At 41.6% G+C, this 17,676-nt stretch overlaps 3 protein-coding genes across 3 annotated transcripts; 2 read left to right on the top strand and 1 right to left on the bottom strand.

The window, feature by feature from the left end:
- Window positions 1–4,713: 4,713 nt before the first annotated feature.
- LOC136846784 (uncharacterized) lies at window positions 4,714–6,399 on the top strand. Its single transcript, XM_067118026.1, has 2 exons — window positions 4,714–4,859; window positions 5,279–6,399. The coding sequence occupies exons 1-2, from the start codon at window positions 4,842–4,844 to the stop codon at window positions 6,215–6,217; spliced, it is 957 nt and encodes a 318-aa protein (XP_066974127.1). The 5' UTR covers window positions 4,714–4,841; the 3' UTR covers window positions 6,218–6,399.
- A 2,504-nt stretch (window positions 6,400–8,903) lies between these two features.
- Window positions 8,904–16,094, bottom strand: LOC136846365 (uncharacterized PE-PGRS family protein PE_PGRS46-like). The gene is made up of 6 exons (XM_067117165.1): window positions 15,988–16,094; window positions 14,359–15,625; window positions 11,286–11,686; window positions 10,701–10,895; window positions 10,266–10,286; window positions 8,904–9,944 (listed from the first exon to the last, which is right to left on the bottom strand). Exons 1-6 carry the CDS (start codon window positions 16,003–16,005, stop codon window positions 8,904–8,906), a joined length of 2,943 nt encoding a protein of 980 aa, XP_066973266.1. The 5' UTR covers window positions 16,006–16,094.
- LOC136846783 (uncharacterized) lies at window positions 10,043–11,913 on the top strand. Its single transcript, XM_067118024.1, has 2 exons — window positions 10,043–10,199; window positions 10,615–11,913. Exons 1-2 carry the CDS (start codon window positions 10,182–10,184, stop codon window positions 11,689–11,691), a joined length of 1,095 nt encoding a protein of 364 aa, XP_066974125.1. The 5' UTR covers window positions 10,043–10,181; the 3' UTR covers window positions 11,692–11,913.
- Window positions 16,095–17,676: the final 1,582 nt, after the last annotated feature.

Below are 17,676 nucleotides of genomic sequence, written 5' to 3'. Positions count from 1 at the left end.
TAAAAGTCTTCCACACAAATAGAAAATTTTATTCCTGCTGGCAAATATTTCTCGCAAAAAACCTTTCCCACACAAATCACGTAACGTTAATATTTCCGATCTTGTTTTGAATACAGTTATAAGCCTCTCTCTCTCTCTCTCTCTCTCTCTCTCTCTCTCTCTCTCTCTCTCTCTCTCTCTCTCTCTCACATCAGAAAACAGAACTTCATTACTATGAATAAAGAGTCCTTGGTTGGGGAAGGCGAAACTCCCAAGATCCTGAACTCTCTCTCTCTCTCTCTCTCTCTCTCGCAGAAAAAAAACTTCATCGCTATGAATAAAGAGTCCTTGGTTGGGGAAGACGAATCTCCCAAGATCCTGAACTCTCTCTCTCTCTCTCTCTCTCTCTCTCTCTCTCTCTCTCTCTCTCTCTCTCTCTCTCTCTCTCTCTCTCCCTCCGAAAAAAAGATGAAGATCCAAAGATCCCGAAGACAATAAAAAACGTACCAACTCTCAGATACCTTCCCCTCCCCCGTCCCTCCTCCCCCCACCTACCACAACGGTGTGGGGCCAGCTGAAGGTTAGAGCGAGTACAATCATGCATAATAATATCGTTATACGCAAGGCTCCTCTCTTCCCAGCTCGTCCTTCAAGCATAATGGGAAGATGCTCGACCACTTTCGCTTTTTAGTTTTTCTGAATAGAAAACTGTTGTGCCGGCTTTGTCTGTCCGTTCGCACTTCTTCTGTCCGCCCTCAGATCTTCGAAACTACTGAGGTTAGAGGGCTGGAAATTGGTATGTTGATCATCCGCCCTCTAGTCATCAAGCATACCAAATTGCAGCCCTCTAGCCTCCTCAATAGTTTTTATTTTATTTAAGGTTAAAGTTAGCCATAATCGTGCTTCTGGCAACGATATAGCATAGGCCACCACCAGGTTGTGGTTAAAGTTTCATTCGCGGCGGCACATACAGCATTATACCGAGGCTTCCGAAAGATAGATCTATTTTCGGTGGCCTTGATTATACGCTGTAGCGGCTGTACAGAAACCTAGATTGCGCCGAAGAAACTTCCGCGCATATTTTCCTTTTTTCTTTTCCTCCTGGGAGCAGACGGGTACAGATGTACACCTTTCAATCGGAGAGATTTTTCCTCGCCTCCTCTCGAACCGGAATTCTTACGCCATAGCAGATCTCGGCAAACAAAACATTCCTTTGGTTTCACTGAGATTCTATAATAGAATGCCTTTTTTTAGTGATGTTTCTCAGTTAATAAGTATAGTCCTTATATTCCTTCGGTTTTACGAAGATTCTGATATTTAGTTCTTCTTCTGGAAGTGTTTTGTACTGAATAATACAGCAGAAACACTGAGATATATGAAAAATTCCTTAGTTTATTGTTGTGGTAGTTACATTCGCTTCAGAAAGATTTGGCTGAGTTTATTTACTTTCAGCTACGTATTTGATAGACATAGCAACAGCTTGAAGACTTTCGTTAATATATTTCTCTCTCGATTTCCTTTACCATTTCCTTGCCTCCTCATCATCTTGCATTTCCTAAGAAGGGGAAAGAGTCAAACTTGAAGACCAAAACACTATAAAAAAAAACCTGTCCTTGTATCTGAAAGAGGGATCACACTTTCACCCAAAGCAAATGCGACGCCAATGTCCGGTTTCTAAGTGTTACTCAGAAGCCTTTGATTGGTTCATTTCATATTTACTCACTTTTTTCTCCTCGATATATAAATATCCAAAGGATCTCTCGGGCGAGAGATAATATTTGAAAGTCTCATTACCTCGTTCGGTGTAAGATTTCCGCCAGGGTAAGAGATAAGGACCTGGTTTTTTTTTATCTCCTTATCTGAGGTAACGTCTTGATAGATTTATTGGGAATGCCTACAGCTTCATCTTCGATGCAAGAGACGAAGATTATTTGTTCATGTCATCTCGGAATACCCTAAGTGAGTCTTAGAGACAGAAAGGTCGTCCTGGGGTACTACGTTACGATCTTCTGCGATTGCGACTAGTCGATACCAAGAGGCTGTGGCGATTTTATGCGATTTTTCCATAAGCATTATTAAAAGGTTGCGGCCAAATATTAAGACTGGTTTTACATGATCTCATAAGACTTTACAGCAATACTACCTCACGAACATCTCTCTCTCTCTCTCTCTCTCTCTCTCTCTCTCTCTCTCTCTCTCTCTCTCTCTCTCTCTCTCTCTGTGCGCCGGTCTTTCGTACGGAAGGTAATGGTGGCTAAAAATCGTAGGATAATGTGTACGGAGTACCATGATAGTAATAAGGCAATCGGAGTTATGTGTAGTTTCGGTGAGGGTAGGGGTAAGGGGACCCTTACGATATCATATAGTATTTTATTTTCTTAAGCAGTCTTTTACTATTCTTTTTTCCCTTTCCCATCATTTCTGCTCCTACCCTACACGCTTTGTTCTTGTTGTAAAGACGACGGTATAATTGAAATAAAATGATTTTGTCTATGGAGTCTCAAGCCACAAAAGCAAAGAGGACCCACGAGAAAAATTAGAGATTCCCACCTTGAGGCACCGCACGCATATAGATGAACATCATTCCCTCACAGAGCCAATGAACTTAGCCAAATCAAAAAGCGTTGCCATGAAGTGCAAATGATATCACTGAAAGACGTCAGACCGCAAACCCTTTTTTGTTTATCTGTAAGTATTATTCGCTTCAGTATCCCTTAACCCCTTTGTAGCCGACAGATATTGGCCAATCGCGGAGGATCAGAATTTTATCGATACATTCGCGTCAGTGCCACAGAAGTTTATGTCCCGTTACGTTCACTTTGGTGACTCATACAGGAATATCAAAATCAGATAAGCAGAGTGGCGAAGCTACAATACCAGCAATCGTTTTCTGTCTGGATATTTATGCTGTAGTTGTTGACTGATTGATTGCAGTTGCGTTGGTTATTCTCTTAACGTGGCTTTGGCAGAACAATCTTGCATTCAAGGGGTTTTGTCGTAAGAATTAGTTAAAATGTAATTTGGAAGAAGCGCACGTCCAGATTAGGTTCAGGGAAAATGGCTATACTGCTTTGGTGAATTTTAAAGCTAAACTTTTGGATATTTAGTCTTGTGCAGAATTAAGTTCTAACTGACTTGTACTGTAGAGAAAGTGTGAGACTTTTATTAAGAAAAAAAAAAACTTTTACCGAAAAAGCCATCCTCATTCCGAAAAGCAGCAAATGAGAAAGATTTTATCAACAAAAGAATTGGTAATTTTATCAATAGACTTAATCGGTGGCTGTACATGGTGCCTGGATGATCAGTGAGAGGCGTTTTTACTTATTTTTTCTGTTTTTTTTTTTATGTTGTTTAAAACAGCTTACTTCTTATGTATTTACATGTTAGTATTTCGTACAACACAGCTTCAGTTCCAAGCTCAGACAGTTGGCGAAGACTGGAGTCAGGAAGAGAGTCCGTTTGTAAAACATATGCCAAAATAAATTATGAAATGAACCGTTCAGTAGTATTAGGTAAGAAGAAGAAGAAGAAGAAGAAGAAGAAGAAGAAGAAGAAGAAGAAGAAGAAGAAGAAGAAGAAGAAGAAGAAGAAGAAGGAATGATTAATAACAAAAACGTTGACCCATTTGGATGACTTTGTTAAGGACAGAAATTCTACCGAGAATCCAATCGTTACCTGAAGTTCAAAGAGAAATTCTCCGGCGTTTTCCTTCGTACAAACGTTTTATGTTAATAACTTTAGAAGAACAAAAAAAGGATGTCAATTTTATCGAAATATCCATCCTCAAGAATAAACACCAAGAACTCCACCGAAGTGTCCAAGACACACTCTCGGGTCATTGAAGCAAAGAACCCATTAGTCAGCAATAACTTCCTTTTGTCGTTTTTGTCGCTCCATGGGGCAATCCCAAACCCCCTGGAGGTCCCGTGAGGTCCCGTGAGTGGCAGAGGGCACTGTGGAGCGGAGGGAAGTGGAGGAAAATGCTGTAAAGGAAATATGAGGAGAAATGTGGGAAGAAGAATGCAAGAAATTCGTCATCTATGTTGGGCAATACCCTCGGCTTCATCAAGCTTCGAAACAGAGAAGCAGTCCGAAATTTCAACTTACATTTTCAAGAAAATAGCGTTACAGAGACATCAGATATGTTGCTCCAACTGAGCAATGCAGGATGATAATGTAAGTGGATAATAACTGCAGTAGATAAGATAGATATTGCGAATACAACTTTCAAGTTATTGCGTTTTTCGGGAGTTTCATTACCATACAATCTTTAGGAATTTTTATGACATATAAACAGGTTTGAAACTATTATCTGTAAGAAGTAAAAGCCAATTCTCTAAACTCTAGTTAAGAAAAACATTTTTTTGTAAAAAAGAAACTTTTTCATTTCATGATAACTTGCTTTTCACATCATTTGCTAATTTCCAGTTTGAATAATATCCAGGAGATGACAGTAAGAAAATCTTCTTACCTGAAAAAGATCATAAAAAAAAAATTAAAAGAAAAGAAACTCTAAGGAGGATTTTATTTTCAAGGGATTTACAAAGTAATCCCTTCTCGAGTCGGCATTTGTAAAATCCCGTCGTCGAAGACTTAACGAGGCACAGAGCATTCTCCCGGGAGCTGGAAGCCTAAACAAATATTCACGAATAATGTGCGCTCATTTTTTCATCCGCGATAATGGGACATGAGAAAAAAAGGAGGAGCCATCTTCCTCAGGAGGAGGACGAGGAGGAGGAGTCTGAAAGGGAGAAGGACATCTAGTGGAAGTGAAGGGGGCGCATGGAAGAAGGGGCGGTATATATAAATGGACAGAAACTCTCACCAGCAGCGTTATCTGACGAAGCGTCTTCAGCGTCAACATGAAACATCTCGTGGTGGTGAGTGTTCTGTTGTCTTCAGAGGATCATCCGATCCTCTTCTTGAAGTGGCTGTTTCGTTCTTACTTTGATCGTGATGTGGGAGTCTGGTAAAAAAATATTTTTCAAGACGTTTCAAGCATGAATTCTTACAATCTTAAGGCCTAACCACGAGTTCGGAATGGATGTGGAAATGATGTATCTTCCAGGCGATTTATTCTCGTATGAAGAAAGATTTGGTTCGGAAGTTATCTCTCGAGAGTCTCTTCTTGTAATAATGTTGAAAATATTATCTTTAAGTCCATCACTTCCACTTAATCGTAATGCCAAAAGCTTCTCCAGTGTGCGTCCCTTATTTCAAAGTTGCTCCTCTTCACATATCTTTAACAATTCTAACTCCATGAGGAAAATTATTGACTGTTTCCTTTTATTTTTGTCAGATTTTCGCATCTGTGTTTGTGGCAGCAGAATCTGCCTTACTCCAGGGCTATAACTTGCCCACCCCTGGATCTTCTTCTGGATTTACCCATGGTACAGGAGGGTCCATCGGTGGTACAGGAGGGTCCTTCGGTGGTACAGGAGGGTCCTTCGGTGGTACAGGAGGGTCCTTCGGTGGTACAGGAGTGTCCTTCGGTGGTACAGGAGGGTCCTTCGTCTCCTCTGGAGTGAGCACTGGAGGAGGAGGTTTTGTATCTTCTGGCTTTGGGGGAGGTTCCGTGTCTTGTGGTGATGGACAGGTCGCCCATGGAGGAAGCTGTGTAACTCCTCAAGTGGAACGCAACGTCTACGTCTATGACGTCCCTGCACAGCCCCGACCTGTCGGCCCCACTCCTCACATCCCAGGACCAAAGGTCGAGCACAACATTGTCTTTGTGCGCCTTCCAGAGGACGCTGCAGGACAAGAACCAATTGTGGTTCCTCCACCCCAGCAGAAGAACATCGTCTATGTCCTCAACAAGGCAACTGCAGCAGGCGGACAGAAGGTCATCCAAGTTCCAGCACCACCCAAGAGCCAGCCTGAAGTCTACTTCGTCAACGTCGGTGACGGCCAGAACCCAACTCTTCCAGGAGGCGTTGATCTTCAGAGTGCCCTCAGCAGCGCTGTCCACCAGGGAGTGGGACAAGTCATTGGAAGTGCTGGATCAGGCATTGGTGGAGGCTCAGTTGGAATTGCACATGACAGCGGATTTGGAGTTGGACTTGGTGGAGTTTCCGGTGGCGTCGGTGGTGGTGATAGCTTCGTTGGAAGTGGTGATATCGGAGGCTCCGTCGGCGTTGGAAGCATCGGTTTAGGAGGCTCTGTCGGTAGTGTAGGATCTACTGGAATCATCTCAGGAGGTGGTTCTACTACTCCAAGTGGCCTGTATTCCCCACCTTAAGTGTATAACCATGTTCAGTAACACACTTGTAAAGTTCTCTCTCTCTCTCTCTCTCTCTCTCTCTCTCTCTCTCTCTCTCTCTCTCTCTCTCTCTCCAGTGTTGTAATCATCACGAGTATGTTTAAATGTAAATTAACGATAATTTGAACATAATATATTTGATTAAAGATGTAGCTATTTATCAAATACAGTATCTCATCATGAAAAGAGTCTGTTAATATCCCCAATTATCTTCGCTTCTAATGCTGGGAAGGCAGTCAATTTGAAGCCGATTATGCTCTAATTGTACATCGTCGTTGTATAACGAAACTCAAAATGACGTTATTTCGCACATTTCTAATACCAATAAAAATATTATTATTATTATTATTATTATTATTATTCTACTCTGAACATACCTTCTCAGCAACAACATATTTATAAGTATGTCTACACCAATGTGATCTTTACCTGTCTCCTTGTTTGGCCAGGTGTAATTTTCCCTGTTTATGGAACCCGTGTCCCCTTCAATTATTTTTCCATTTCAACCAAACTAAAATAAAAAAAAAAGGAAGTTCAAAGGAAAATCCTCGAGATTTATCAAGGACTACAAGCAAAGGGAAGGGAACATTTTACACTTTGAAAGAAAGGAAACCTAATCGGCAGCCATTAGACATTAGCTTTGAAAAGGATGTATTCAAAGCATGACAGTGTCTTAACTGCATGGGCAGAGTGTGCTAAGCATTATGCTGTTACTTTGAGCTTTCATTATATACCTTGACGGACACGAAAAGTAAATAAACAAATACACAGATAAATAAATGATTAGATAAATAAACAAAAAACGAACGAATGACTGCATAGCATTATACGCAAACTTTGCGCTTTCAATATTCGCCTTGACAGACACGAAAAGTAAAAAAAATAAATAAAGGAAAAGGAAATAAACGAAACGGAAAGGAGAGACTGCATTAGCGTTCTGCTGGTATTCCCCCTTCTTCTTCTCCTTCTTCTCCTTCTTCTTCTTCTTCTTCTTCTTCGTTGTCACGTTCGTATCAGTTTCGTAAACAGGTTCTCTCTCTCTCTCTCTCTTGGCTCACTGTAACTGCGTTACGCCCCTCAGGCAATGCAAGAATTGCTTGCTGCTGAGAGCGAGTGTCACTGATCCTTTTATTTTCGTTAATCTGTTATTTTCTCTGTTTCTTAGGTTGGTCGGTCTCTTTTAATTAAGTCGGCCTTATGCCAGCGCGAGTTCTTGCCCCAGGGCTGCCCGTAAGTGTAGTTAGGTGTTGAAGGGAGTGGGCCTAGTGTAGGCCGCTGGACTCACACCACCAACAGTGAATTAATTTTAATGAAATGATTAATTTCTCGTGATTATGTGACAGACTGTCTTCCGATTAATTACGAGGAAATATCAATGAAAAATGGCCATTACGAATCACTAGAGAAGATTTGATGGCTAACTTATCATGAGAATTTCTCATATATTTGTTCGGATGGCATGCTTACACGCACGCTTGTACACACACACACACACATATGTATGTATATATATATATGTGTGTGTTTATATATATATATATATATATATATATATATATATATATATATATATATATTTATTTATATATATATTTATATATATATATATATATATATATATATATATATATATATATATATATTTATCTATATTCATATATATATATATATATATATATATATATATATTTATCTATATTCATATATATATATATATATATATATATATTTATATATATTTATATTATCTGTATAGCAGTACTGCCTTTTTAACTACACATAAGGGTCATAGTTTAATTACAGATATCTCGAACACATGCTCATAGCATTAGTTCTTTAGAGATGTCAATTCCTGGTGTCTTAAACTGGTTATAAAAGCGATAAAGAAATATACTTCAAAAGAACTGTCAATCGTCCTCCATAAAATGCGTTGTTTTATTTCGAATTTTTATCTTAATGGAAAATAATCACCATTTGATGGTGTTCTGTTGTGCGTGTGTGTGTGTGTGTATGTTTGTGTGTGTATGAGAGAGGAAGAGAGAGAGAGAAGACAGAAAGGACAGCCAATCTATTAAAAATAAAGAAAATAATGAAAATAAAACATCGTCGAAATCATGGGGGACTGCACGATTTAACAAAGAAAGGAGCAGAGAGAGTTTCTGTACTTGAAGTAGATTATTATTATTATTATTATTATTATTATTATTATTATTATTATTATTATTATTATTATTATTATTATTATTATTATTATTCAAAAGATGAAACCTATTCATATGGAACAATCCCACCACAGGGGCCGTTGACTCGAAATTCAAAGTTCATAAAACTAGTCTTGTATACTTTCCATAAGCCTTAGAAAGACTTTACCAACCTACAACAGAAGCCATAATAAATGGAAATATTAACAAACTCTTTTAATGTGAAACTTTATTAGATAAACAGCAATAACTTTCATCGAGTATATTAATACATTCTTCTCGATTAGTCGTATTTTCAACATTCGATAGTAAATGGGGATATTAACAGACTCTTTCGACGAGAAACTTTATTAGATAAATAGTCATAACTTTAATCAAACATATTACATATTCTTCTCGAAAGATACAGAAATAACATGAACTTACAGCATGAATGATTCAACAAGAGCGGAATGCAATCCTGTTTAAGGAGGGCCGTACAGACCACTTGGGGCAAGTGAGCCACCGGAGGAAACGCCTCCAGAAACGAAGCTTTCACCTGAAGCTTCGAAGCTTCCACCATCAAGGCCACCGCCGAAGGAGCTTCCCAAACCTCCGGAAATGCTTCCACCGCCGATAGAGCCTCCGGAAATACTTCCACCGCCGATAGAGCCTCCGAAAATGCTTCCACCGCCGATAGAGCCTCCGAAATCACCACCGCCGATAGAGTCTCCGAAATCACCACCGGCGATAGAGCCTCCGGAAATGCTTCCACCGCCGATAGAGCCTCCGAAAATGCTTCCACCGCCGATAGAGCCTCCGAAAATGCTTCCACCGCCGATAGAGCCTCCGAAAATGCTTCCACCGCCGATAGAGCCTCCGAAATCACCACCGCCGACAGAGCCTCCGAAATCACCACCGGCGATAGAGCCTCCGAAATCACCACCGCCGATAGAGCCTCCGGAAATGCTTCCACCGCCGATAGAGCCTCCGAAATTACCACCGCCGATAGAGCCTCCGGAATTGCTTCCACCACCGACAGAGCCTCCGAAATCACCACCGTCGATAGAGCCTTCGAAATCACCACCGCCGATAGAGCCTCCGAAATCACCACCGCCGATAGAGCCTCCGAAATCACCACCGCCGATAGAGCCTCCGTAATCACCACCGGCGATAGAGCCTCCGAAATCACCACTGCCGACAGAGCCTCCGGAAATACTTTCACCGCCGATAGAGCCTCCGGTAATGCTTCCACCGCCGATAGAGCCTCCGGAAATACTTTCACCGCCGATAGAGCCTCCGGAAATGCTTCCACCGCCGATAGAGCCTCCGGTAATGCTTCCACCGCCGATAGAGCCTCCGAAATCACCACCGCCGATAGAGCCTCCGGAAATGCTTCCACCTCCGATAGAGCCTCCTGAAATGCTTCCACCGGCGCTAGAGCCTCCAGAAATCACCACCGCCGATAGAGCCTCCGAAACCACCACCGCCGATAGAGCCTCCGAAACCACCACCGCCGACAGAGCCTACGGAAATGCTTCCACCGCCGATAGAGCCTCCGAAATCACCGCCGCCAACAAAGCCATCACCAACACTGACGACGCCACGGGAAACACCTCCGGTAAGACCTCCACCAGATCCAATGTCAAATGGAAGGACATCTAGTGGAAGTGAAGGGGGCGCATGGAAGAAGGGGCGGTATATATAAATGGACAGAAACTCTCACCAGCAGCGTTATCTGACGAAGCGTCTTCAGCGTCAACATGAAACATCTCGTGGTGGTGAGTGTTCTGTTGTCTTCAGAGGATCATCCGATCCTCTTCTTGAAGTGGCTGTTTCGTTCTTACTTTGATCGTGATGTGGGAGTACTGGTAAAAAAAATTATTTTCTCAAGACGTTTCAAGCATGAATTCTTACAGTCTGAAGGCCTAACCACGAGTTCGAAATGGATATGGAAATGATGTATCTTCCAGGCGATTTATTCTTGTACGAAGAAAGATTTGCTTCGGAAGTTATCTCATGAGAGTCTCTTCCTTTGGTAATGTTGAAAATATTATTGTTAAGTTCCACTTAATCGTAATGTCAAAAGTTTTTCCAGTGTGCGTCCCTTATTTCAAAGTTGCTCCTCTTCGCTTATCTTTAACAGTTCTAACTCCATGAGGAAAATTATTGACCGTTTCCTTTTATTTTTGTCAGATTTTCGCATCTGTGTTTGTGGCAGCAGAATCTGCCTTACTCCAGGGCTATAACTTGCCCACCCCTGGATCTTCTTCTGGATTTACCCATGGTGCAGGAGGGTCCATCGGTGGTACAGGAGGGTCCATCGGTGGTACAGGAGGGTCCTTCGGTGGTACAGGAGGGTCCTTCGGTGGTACAGGAGGGTCCTTCGGTGGTACAGGAGGGTCCTTCGGTGGTACAGGAGGGTCCTTCGTCTCCTCTGGAGTGAGCACTGGAGGAGGAGGTTTTGTATCTTCTGGCTTTGGGGGAGGTTCCGTGTCTTGTGGTGATGGACAGGTCGCTCATGGAGGAAGCTGTGTAACTCCTCAAGTGGAACGCAGTGTCTACGTCTACGACGTCCCTGCACAGCCCCGACCTGTCGGCCCCGCCCCTCACATCCCAGGACCAAAGGTTGAACACAACATTGTCTTTGTGCGCCTTCCAGAGGACGCTGCAGAACAAGAACCAATTGTGGTTCCTCCACCCCAGCAGAAGAACATCGTCTATGTCCTCAACAAGGCAACTCCAGAAGATGGACAGAAGGTCATCCACGTTCCAGCACCACCCAAGAGCCAGCCTGAAGTCTACTTCGTCAACGTCGGTGACGGCCAGAACCCAACTCTTCCAGGAGGCGTTGATCTTCAGAGTGCCCTCAGCAGCGCTGTCCACCAGGGAGTGGGACAAGTCATTGGAAGTGCTGGATCAGGCATTGGTGGAGGAGCAGGCATAGGTGGGGGAGCAGGCATTGGTGGAGGAGCAGGCATCGGTGGAGGAGCAGGCATTGGTGGAGGAGCAGGCATTGGTGGAGGAGCAGGCATTGGTGGCGTCTCTGGAGGCTCAGTTGGAGTTGCACATGACAGCGGATTTGGAGTTGGACTTGGTGGAGTTTCCGGTGGCGTCAGTGGTGGTGATAGCTTCGTTGGAAGTGGTGATATCGGAGGCTCCGTCGGCGTTGGAAGCATCGGTTTAGGAGGCTCTGTCGGTAGTGTAGGATCTACTGGAATCATCTCAGGAGGTGGTTCTACTACTCCAAGTGGCCTGTATTCCCCACCTTAAGTGTATAACCATGTTCAGTAACACACTTGTAAAGTTCTCTCTCTCTCTCTCTCTCTCTCTCTCTCTCTCTCTCTCTCTCTCTCTCTCTCTCTCTCTCTCTCTCCAGTGTTGTAATCATCACGAGTATGTTTAAATGTAAATTAACGATAATTTGAAGGACATAATATATTTGATTAAAGATGTAGCTATTTATCAAATACAGTATCTCATCATGAAAAGAGTCTGTTAATATCCCGAAATATCTTCGCTTCTAATGCTGGGAAGGCAGTTAATTTGAAGCCGATTATGCTCTAACTGTACATCGTCGTTGTATAACGAAACTCAAAATGACGTTATTTCACGCATTTCTAATAACAACAGAAAAATTATTATTATTATTATTATTATTATTATTATTATTATTATTATTATTATTATTATTATTATTATTATTATTATTATTATTATACTCTGAACATAATTTCTCAGCAACAACATATTTTTAAGTATGTCCTCACCAATGTGATCTTTACCTATCTCCTTGTTTGGCCAGGTGTAATTTTCCCTGTTTATGGAACCCGTGTCCCCTTCAATTATTTTTCCATTTCAACCAAACTAAAATAAAAAAAAAAGGAAATTTAAGGGAAAATCCTCAAGATTTATCAAGGACGACAAGCAAAGGGAAGGGAACATTTTACACTTTGAAAGAAAGGAAACCTAATCGGCAGCCATTAGACATTAGCTTTGAAAAGGATGTATTCAAACCATGACACAGTGTCTTAATTACGTTAGAAAAGTGTGCTTAAGCATTATACTATTGCTTTGAGCTTTCATCATATACCTCGACGGACAGGAAAATTACATAAATAAATAAATACATAGATAAATAAATTATTAGATAAACAAAAAATGAATGAATGACTGCATAGCATTATAAGCAAACTTTGCTCTTGCAATATTCGCCTTGATAGACACAAAAAGAAAGAAAAAACAAATAAAAAGGAAATAAATAAAACAGAGAGGAGAGACTGCATCAGCTGGTATTCCCCATTCTTCTTCTTCTTCTTCTTCTTCTCCTTCTTCTTCTCCTCCTACTTCTCCTTCTGTGTCACGTCCGTATTATTTTCGTAAACCGGTTCTCTCTCTCTGTCTTGGCTCAACTGTGACTGCGTTGCTTCATTCAGGCAATGCAAGAATTGCTTGCCGCTCAGAGCAACTGTTACTGAACCTTTTATTTTTGTTCATCTTTTATTTTCTTTGTTTCTCATTCCAATTAAGTCGGCCTTATGCCAGAGCGAGTTCTTGACCCCTGGGCTGCCCGTAAGTGTAGTTAGGTGTCGAAGGAATGGGTCTAGTGTAGGCCACTGGACTCACACCACCAACAGTGAATTAGTTTAAATGAAATGTTTAATTTCTCGAGATTGTTTTATAGACTGTCTTCCGATTAATTACGAGGAAATATAAATGAAAAATGACCGTTACGAATCTCTAGAGAAGATTTGGTGGCTAACTTATTGTGAGAATTTTCCATATATTTGTTAGGATGGCACCCATACACGCACACCTGTACACACACACACACATGTGTGTATATATATATATATCTATATTTGTGTGTGTATACTATATATATCTATATATATATATATATACATATATATATATATATATATATATATATATATATATATATATATATATATATATATATATATATATATATATATATATACTCGTATATATATATATGATTAATATATATATTATCTGTATAGCAGCACTGCCCCTTTAACTACACATAAGAATCATAGTTTAATTATAGATATCTCGAACGCATGCTCCAAGCATTAGTTCTTTAGAGATGCCAATTCCTGGTGTCTTAAACTGGTTTTAAAAGCATTAAAGAAATATGTTTCAAAATGATTGTCAATCGTCCTCCATAAAATGCGTTGTTTTATTTCGAATTTTTATCTTAATGAAAAATAATCACCATTTGATGGTGTTCTGTTGTGTGTGTGTGTGTGTATAGAGAGAGAGAGAGAGAGAGAGAGAGAGAGAGAAAGGACAGCTAATCAATTAAATATAAAGAAAATAATGAAAATAAATCATCGTCGAAATCATGGGGGACTACACGATTTAACAAAGAAAGGAGCAGAGAGAGTTTCTGTACTGGAATAGGTTATTATTATTATTATTATTATTATTATTATTATTATTATTATTATTATTATTATTATTATTATTATTATTATTATTATTATTCAAAAGATGACACTTATTCATATGGAACAAGCCCACCACAGGGGCCATTGACTCGAAATTCAAAGTTCGTAAAACTAGTCTTGTATCCTTTCCATAAGCCTTAGAAAGACTTTACCAACCTACAACAGAAACCATAATAAATGGAAATATTAATGAGAAACTTTAGTAGATAAATAGCAATGACTTTCATCAAGTATATTAATACTTTCTTCTCGATTAGTCGAATTTTCAACATTCGATAGTAAATGGGGATATTAACAGACTCTTTCAGTGAGAAACTTTATTAGATAAATAGTCATAACTTTAATCAAACATATTACATATTCTTCTCGAATAGTCGAATCGAGGCGTACCCGAAAGATACGTAGATAACATGAACTTACAGCGTGACTGATTCAACAAGAGCGGAATGCAATCCTGTTTAAGGAGGGCCGTACAGACCACTTGGGGCAAGTGAGCCACCGGAGGAAACGCCTCCAGAAACGAAGCTTTCACCTGAAACTTCGAAGCTTCCACCATCAAGGCCACCGCCGAAAGAGCTTCCCAAACCTCCGGAAATGCTTCCACCGCCGATAGAGCCTCCGAAATCACCACCGCCGATAGAGCCTCCGGAAATGCTTCCACCGCCGATAGAGCCTCCGAAACCACCACCGCCGATAGAGCCTCCGAAATCACCACCGCCGATAGAGCCTCCGGAAATGCTTCCACCGCCGATAGAGCCTCCGAAACCACCACCGCCGATAGAGCCTCCGATATCACCACCGCCAACAAAGCCACCAACGTCACTGACGGCGCCACCGGAAACGCCTCCAGTAAGTCCTACACCGAATCCACTGCCCCCTGCAAGTCCTCCTCTGACATCTACCCCGCCCAAGTCACTACCAATGACCTGACCGACTCCCTGATGGTCAGCGCTGCTGAGGGCACTCTGAAGATCAACACCTCCTGGAAGAGTTGGGTTCTGGCCCTCACCGACGTTGACGAAGTAGACTTCAGGCTGGCTCTTGGGTGGTGCTGGAACGTGGATGACCTTTGGTCCACTGACTGCAGATGCTTTGTTGAGGACGTAAACGACATTCTTCTGCTGGGGTGGAGGAACCACAATAGGATCCTGCTCTACAGAGTCCTCTGGAAGACGCACGAAGACGATGTTTTGCTGGACCTTTGGTCCTGGGATGTGAGGGGGGGGGCCGACAGGTCGGGGCTGCTCTGGGATGTCGTAGACGAAGACGTTGCGCTCCACTTCAGGAGTCGCGCAGCCTCCAGCATGGGCGACCTGTCCATCACCGCAAGAGATGGAGCCACCATGTCCAGAGAAGGATCCACCACTGCTGAAGGATCCACCACTGGTAAAGGATCCACCACTGGTAAAGGATCCACCACTTCCAAAGCTGCCGGATAAAGAGTCTCCTCCGGTACCAAAACCAGAGGATGTAAAACCTCCTCCAGTGCCGAAGCCGGAGGACACTAAATCTCCACCAGTGGAGAATCCAGAAGACACAAAACCTCCTCCGGTACCCAGCCCAGAGGCGTCGAAGGATCCCCCACCAGTTCCTACACCAGAGGAAACGAAGGAACCTCCTGTGCCAATGCTAGAGGATCCATGGGAAGATCCATGGGAAGATCCATGGGAAGGCAGGCCATAGCTCGGGAGTAAGGCAGATTCTGCTGCCACCAGCAGAGATGCCCAGATCTGAAAAAAAGAGGTTTTTTTGACGATTTTCTCTAGTGTTTACAATTTCTAATACGTGCAAATGAAGATGAGGAACTAAGGAATGAGAGAAGAACACTGAATAACAATTCCAAAGCCGGTGAAACGAACGCCACTCTGATACGAATCCGGAATAAACTGGGTGAAGTGTAGAACAATTTGATATCCACTTAAGAATTCAAGTCACCGGCTGAGATTACAACGGTCCACGTTTGATATCTTAACATCTTCTTCGTCATCTTGCTTAGTTTTAACATTTCTACTCCGCGATTAAAACCAGGTGACTTCATTAACATCGGCAGTAAGAAAGAGCAAGCAAAACCCATTTGCAAGCACCCACTCACCAGTACACAGTGCTTCATGATGCAGCCGAGGTCACGCTGTGAGATAAGGAGGTGAAATTTCCCATGTATATATATACCTCGACTCTCAGCCCCTTCACTTCTTCTTACACTAGATGTCCTTCTTTTTCTTCCTTTCAAGCTCCTCCTCCTCCTATTCCTCCTCCCCCCTCTCCTCCCCCTCCTCCCCCTCCTCCTCCTCCTCCTTCTGAGGAAAAAGAGCCCCTCCTCTTTTGTTCTTTTTCTTCTTCTGCCCTCGTTATCGTTGATGAAAAATAGGCTTTCTCTCCTCTCTCTCTCTCTCTCTCTCTCTCTCTCTCTCTCTCTCTCTCTCTCTCTCTCTCTCTCTCTCTCTCTCTCTCTCTCTCTTATAATTCTTAGCCTTATTGTTTCCTAAGTTTTTTGACGAAATTCTACAAAGCATTTGTTCTTTTCCTTCTTCTGCCCCCATTATCGTTGATGAAAAATAGGCTTTCTCTCTCTCTCTCTCTCTCTCTCTCTCTCTCTCTCTCTCTCTCTCTCTCTCTCTCTCTCTCTGTCTCTCTCTCTCTCTCTCTCTTTTATAAATCTTAGCCTTATTGTTTCCTAAGTTTTTGACGAAATTCTACAAAGCATTTGTTCTTTTCTTCTGCCCCCATTATCGTTGATGAAAAATAGGCTTTCTCTCTCTCTCTCTCTCTCTCTCTCTCTCTCTCTCTCTCTCTCTCTCTCTCTCTCTCTCTCTCTCTCTCTCTCTCTCTCTCTCTTTTTATAATTCTTAGCCTTATTGTTTCCTAAGTTTTTTGACGAAATTCTACAAAGCATTTTCAATAAATAATGCAACAGTGAATCCACGAATTTGCTCTGACAGATAATCCTCCGATACATAAAGTCCTCAAAGTTTTACATTAATCGATTTAGGCCAAATATAACTGTATTACCATTCGTGCGCCCTTTTCCCCACTTAAAGCGAAGGATGCCTGTCACGACTATTGCAAAATGAACTGATTAAGACTGCCTGTGAAAAATATATCTGGTTTTTCAGTAAATGTTTAAGATGCAGATTCTATACATTTACACTCAGAATTTTACGTAACTTGAATTGGGAAAATTGTAAAAAATTCCGAGTGATCTTTGTGTGGGAAAGGTTTTCCTTGAAGTCAACACAAAAACAGGTTTGTGAGAGCCAGATTTCAATTTATCTATGATGGTGCTTGCCAATTTCAGTTATGACACTGCTCCAAATTGTTCAAGTTGCTTATCTGATATCACTGTAATGATATTTCGGTCTTTTTTCCACTTAATTCATCCTTTTGAAATGACAAAACCTGATAGAATTGCCTACAGGACCAGAGGAACCTTGACTAATCCTCGTGATTGGTTAATTTCTTAGGGCTACGTTCATCCATTTAAGACAAACTTCGAGTTCCCATATTTATTCTCTAAAAAAATGAACGTTACTCTAGAATTTTCTGCTTCATTTGCCCTTTCCTTCGCCACCCTTCCCTCTGGAATACCCGCCGCCATTCCTGGGACCATTCCGAATCTGTAAACGCCCCATGGGAATACTTGGAATTGCATAAGTTCCCCATGGAACCAACCCACTAACCCATTCTTTCACAATACTTCTGATTCTCAGCATCGTAAATCGACTTAATCTCATTTTGTTATTCTCGTGAGTACTGATGCCACATTGAAATAAATATATCAAAA

The sequence above is a fragment of the Macrobrachium rosenbergii genome, chromosome 15 (genome assembly GCF_040412425.1).
Source record: "Macrobrachium rosenbergii isolate ZJJX-2024 chromosome 15, ASM4041242v1, whole genome shotgun sequence".
Classification (NCBI taxonomy): Eukaryota; Metazoa; Arthropoda; class Malacostraca; order Decapoda; family Palaemonidae; genus Macrobrachium; species Macrobrachium rosenbergii.
The sequence above is the reverse complement of the archived record's forward strand: the minus strand, read 5'-3'. Positions and strand labels throughout refer to the sequence as shown.

Excerpts from the sequence above, each read along its gene's own strand:
- LOC136846365 (XM_067117165.1), bottom strand. Across the intron at positions 11,687-14,358 it reads AAGTGGTCTGTACGGCCCTC|GTGGGGAATACAGGCCACTT; the intron begins CTTAAACAGGAT and ends TATACACTTAAG. Across the intron at positions 10,896-11,285 it reads GGTGGACAGCGCTGCTGAGG|CCAGAAGATACAAAACCTCC; the intron begins GCACTCTGAAGA and ends CCTCCCCCAAAG.